The 5,398-nt window shown below is 46.3% G+C and overlaps 1 protein-coding gene across 1 annotated transcript in view; it reads left to right on the forward strand.

Annotated features, from left to right (window-relative positions):
• Positions 1-5,398, forward strand: part of rdh5 (retinol dehydrogenase 5 (11-cis/9-cis)) — a 24,079-nt gene that overhangs the window by 17,561 nt on the left and 1,120 nt on the right. The window contains exons 3-4 of the mRNA XM_048618931.1: positions 2,960-3,218; positions 4,748-4,911. Coding sequence (XP_048474888.1) covers positions 2,960-3,218; positions 4,748-4,911 — 423 coding nt within the window. The remainder of the gene's footprint in view (positions 1-2,959; positions 3,219-4,747; positions 4,912-5,398) is intronic.

Genomic DNA, 5,398 nt, shown 5'->3' on the forward strand with positions numbered 1-5,398 from the left:
GCCGCACCTCCATCTCCTACCGACCAACCTCATCCCGCCCCCTTGACCTGTCCGTCCTCCCTGGACTGACCTATCCCCTTCCTAACTCCCTACCTACACTCACCTTTACTGGCCCCATCCCCGCCTCTTCGACCTGTTTGTTTCCTCTCCACCTATCCTCTCCTCTATCCCTCTTCTATCCGCCTCCCACTCTCTCCCTATTTATTTCAAAACCCCCTTCCCCTCCCCCTTTTCTGATGAAGGGTCTAGGCCCGAAACGTCAGCCTCTCTGCTCCTATGATGCTGCTTGGCCTGCTGTGTTCATCCAGCCCTGCACCTTGTTGTCTCAGATTCTCCAGCGTCTGCAGTTCCTACTATCTTGTGAAAATTCAGCCAGCTTTATTTCAGCAAAAGTGGATGATTTGGATTGAGGTAAAATCACGCTCTTAACCTTTTTTTTCCCCCAAAACTTGTGCTTTTATATCCTTTCTGCAACTCTGGAGCCCAGAGTTAGGTGGGAACAAGAGGAGGCCATTTTCACCCCTCAAGGCTGCTTCACTGTTCAATAAGAACATGGCTGCCATGAGATTTAACTCCATCTTTGCCTCATATATCTTTGGCTAAATAAAGATCTTTCTGTCCTGGATTTAGAGTTAACAAATGGTCTAGCCTCAATTGCTGGTTCTGTGATAAGAACAGAAGTAGGCCATTCAGCCCATCGAGTTTGCTCCACCATTCAATGCGATCATGATCGATCTGATCATCCACTTTCCTGCCTTTTCCTCATAACTCTCAATTCCCTTCCTGATTAAGGCCTCTCAGCCTTGAATATACTGAACGACCCAGCCTCAACAGCCCTCTGTGGTAAAGAATTCCACAGATTCACTCCCCTCTGAGAGAAGAAATTCCTCCTCATCTCTGTCTTAAATGGGCAACCCCTTATTCTGAGATGATACCCTCTGGTCCTAGACTCTCCCACAAGGGGAAACAACCTCTCCACATCTCCCCTGTCAAGTCCCTCTGAGAATATTGCATGTTTCAATAAGGTCACCTCACATTCTCTTTAGACAGTTCCAAATTCCTGCCACACTTGTATGTAGAAACATTGAAACATAGAAACTAGGTGCAGGAATAGGCCATTCAGCCCTCAAGCCTGTACCATAATTCATTATGATCACGGCTGATCATCGAACTCAACCCCCTGTACTGACTTTCTCGCCATACCCTTTGAGCCCCTAAGAACTATAATCAAACTCCATCTTGAAAAGATTTATTATTTTGGCCACAAACGCTTTCGGTGGCAGAGAATTTCCCAGGCTCATCACTCTCCCAGTGAAGACATTTCTTCTCATCAGTAGTTCCTCATTTTGCTTCTGCAATGCCTGGTCCTAGTTTTTAGATTGTAGCCCCAAGTCATAGACTGCCCAAATTTTGGAAGTAGTTATTGTCAATCTTCCCTGTCTGTTGTAATTAATATCTTGAAAACTTTGTTCAAATCACTGATCTGTGTAATTGACTGTTATTTGGTGATGAGGGGCAGTGGAGGCAGAGCTAATGAAAGGAAATCACCTTTCTCTTGTCATTAAGGGTCTGTACTCGTGGCAGTGATGAAAAAGTGACAAATGAAGTAAAAGACAGAGGGTGGTGGTGGAGGGTTGCTTTTCAGACTGGCGGCCTGTGACCAGCGGTGTGCCTCAAGGATCGGTGCTGGGTCCACTGCTTTTTGTCATTTATATAAATGATTTGGATGTGAACATAGGGAGGTACGGTCAGTGAGTTTGCAGGTGACACCAAAATTGGAGGTGTAGTGGACAGTGAAGAAGGTTACCTAAGAGTACAACGGGACCTTGATCAGATGGGCCAATGGGCCGAGGAGTGGCAGATGGAGTTTAATTTAGATAAATGTGAGGTGCTGCATTTTGGAAAGGCAAATCAGGGCAGGACTTATACACTTAATGGTAAGGTCCTGGGGAGTGTTGCTAAACAAAGAGACCTTGGGGTGCAGGTTCATAGTTCCTTGAAAGTGGAGTCGCAGGTAGGCAGGGCGGTGAAGAAGGCTTTTGGTACGCTTGCCTTTATTGGTCAGTGCATTGAGCATAGGAGTTGGGAGGGTCATGTTGCGGCTGTACAGGACATTGGTTAGGGCCACTTTTGGAATACTGCGTTCAGTTGTGGTCTCCCTGCTATAGGAAGGATGTTGTGAAACTTGAAAGGGTTCAGAAAAGATTTACAAGGATGTTGCCAGGGTTGGAGGGTGTGAGCGATAGGGAGAGGCTGAATAGGCTGGGGCTATTTTCCCTGAAACATCGGAGGTTGAGGGGTGACCTTATAGAGGTTTATAAAATCATGAGGGGCATGGATAGGGTAAATAGACAAGGTCTTTTCCCTGCGGTGAGGGAGTCCAAAACTAGAGGGGCATAGGTTTAAGGTGAGAGGGGAGAGATTTAAAAGGGACCTAAGGGGCAACTTTTTCACACAGAGGGTGGTGCGTGTATGGAATAAACTGCCAGAGGAAGTGGTGGAGGCTGGTATCTGGATGGATACATGAGGAGGAAGGGTTTAGAGGGATATGGGCCAAATGCTGGTAAATGGGACTAGATTAATTTAGGATATCTGGTCAGCATGGACGAGTTGGACTGAAGGGTCTGTTTCCGTGTTGTATATCTCTATGACTCTATAAGCACATTTGCAAAATTTGAAATTGCTGGAGAAACTCAACAGGCCTGGCAGCGAGAGAGAAATAGAGTCAGCATTTCAAGTCTAATATGATCCTTCTTCAGCATTTCAGTTCTGCATAAGTTATATTGAATTTCAAAGGTTAACTCTCATTTTTCTCTCTTCACAGATGCTGCCAGACCTACTGAGTTTCTCCAGCAATTTCTGTTTTGTAATTCAGATTGCCAACGCCCTCATTGTTTTGCTTCCATTATACTTCCAAATCCAGCAATTTCCTCACAATGTTGTCTCCTTTCCCTGACAGGACTCTGGGGCTTGGTCAACAATGCAGGGAGAGCCATTCCCATTGGCCCAACAGAATGGATGAAGATGGAGGATTATTTGAAAGTGTTGAATGTGAATTTGATTGGATTGATGGAGGTGACGCTGACCTTTCTCCCATTGGTTAAGAAGGCCAGGGGCCGGGTCGTGAACGTGGCTAGTATTCTGGGGAGGATATCGCTTGTAGGTGGCGGCTACTGCCTCTCCAAATGTGGAGTGGAGTCTTTTTCTGACAGTCTGAGGTGAGCTTTTCCATTCCTGTTTACTGCTGTCTGCACAGTCAGAACAGAAAGATTTTGCATACCTGTCATTTGTATATCACACCAACCAGGCAGAAATGTCCTTGCATTTCAGCGCAAAAGCACTCTGACCTGTCTCATTATAAGTAGTCCTTGTCGACAAATGAGAAATTTGTCTCGACAACTCGCTTTCAGGTTTATTTAGGCTGTGGCGCAACGGTAATATCATTGGGCTAGTAATTCAGAACCCCAGGCTAATGTTCTCAGGACTGGGTTGAAATCCCACTGGGGCTGATGGTGGCATCTTGATTCAGTAGCAATCTGGAATTAAAAAAAGGCTAAAGGTGACCAGTGTCCGTTGTTGGAAAAAAAAACCCATCTGGGTCACTAATGTCCTGTTTTGGCAAGGAAACTGCCATCCTTAGCTGGTCTGGGCCTACATGTGACTCCAGACCCACAGCAATGTGATTGACTCTTAACTGCCCTCTGGGCAATTAGGGATGGTGAATAAACGCTAGCGACACCAACATCCCATGAATGAATAAAAATGTTTAAAATATTTTACCCATTAATGCTGATCATTTCAAGGCCATTGTCACTAGATTCCCTCCATTTGGATGGTGTTTGTCAAGGCCCAGTTGGTAGCTCTCTCACAGCTATGTTGGAACGTTGCGTTCTTAATTTCCTCTTGGGTGAATCGAACACAATGTCTGGCCAACACTGCAGCACTGAGCGAAGTGCCTGGGTAAAGTTTTTGGGTGAGGACTGCAGTGATATGTAATGCATTGCATCTCTGCATTCTGCCTGGTCAGACCTCTTGGGTGCTCCCCGATGTTTATCACTCCCCTGTCCATGGCCACGCCTTCAGCTGGCGGGGACCCTCAGCTCCAGAATCCTCTGCCATAAAAACTTTCCCACTCTGAGTCGCCCCTGGAAACCGACCTGTCTGCCACCTGACCCGATCTCCCAGAACGCGAAGCATCTTGGAACTTTTGCACTGCATTTAAAGGCGCTATATAAATGCAAGCAGCTGTTCAAAAGTGCGTATGTGTAGTTAAAAGGATATTATCAGTTTCAGAACTACCCCGTGAGAGAGAAAAATATCATTTCCTCATCTCTGTCTTAAATGGGCACCCCCTTATTTTTAAACGATGACCCCACGTTCTAGATTCTCCCACAAGAGGAAACATCCTTTCCACATCCACCCGGCCAAGTCCCCTCAAGATTTTATATGTTTCAATTAAGTCACCTCTGACTCTTCTTAGCTCCAGAGGATACAGGCCCAGCCTTTCCTCATAAGGCAATCCGCTTGTACCAGGTATTAGTCGAGTAAATCTTCTCTGAACTGCTTCAAACACATTAACGCCCCTCTGTACATACAGTGTCCGCTCCTGTACACTATTCCAGATGTGGTCCTGTATAACTGAAGCGTAACCTCCCTACTCTTGCATTCAATTCCCCTCACAATACAATATTCTATGAGCTTTCCTGTTCACTTACATTTCCATTGTCTTGTTTTTTTGTTGCCTTAGACGGGACATGCGTCACTTTGGTGTCCACGTCTGCATCATTGAGCCTGGCTTCTTCAAGACAGCTGTGACAAACCTGGAAGGCATTGAGAATGACTTGCAGCGTCTGTGGGACAGATTGTCTCCTGAAGTCCGCGAGAGTTACGGGCAGAATTACTTCGCAAAGTGTAAGTAGCTTTCATAGTTCAGCCTGACCATACCAACTGTGCGGTGACCCTGAGCATCAGAATCCTCTTCAGGAGTTGAGTGAAGTTCAGCAGCTGGCATGAGAGAGGGGATCCTCCTGTTGGAGATAGGCTGCCTCCCAGAGGGTGAGCACAAAATGACATTGCGTTACAAAGAGGCTTTGTTCTTTTCATGTTCTAGGTTAGTATCGTAGGATTGAACATCCTATCTTTTACTCTTCTCTTATGCACAATCTTGGATGACCACACTTGAGTAGTGAGGCCAGTCGTTGCCCCTGGGGTTAAAGTGAGTCAATGTGGGGACTGAATGCAAGACTTGACTCGCATTCATGCCATTCAGTGCCACACTGCCCTTGTCAACTGTGGCACCTTGGCGGCTGGATGGACTGCCCCCACCCCCAAGTTTGTGTGGCTGAGAGCGTCTCTCTCGGATTGGCTGTTCTTGTTGCTATAGCCCATCAAGAGATGA

The sequence above is a fragment of the Rhincodon typus genome, chromosome 41 (assembly GCF_021869965.1).
Source record: "Rhincodon typus isolate 14 chromosome 41, sRhiTyp1.1, whole genome shotgun sequence".
NCBI classification, from domain to species: Eukaryota; Metazoa; Chordata; class Chondrichthyes; order Orectolobiformes; family Rhincodontidae; genus Rhincodon; species Rhincodon typus.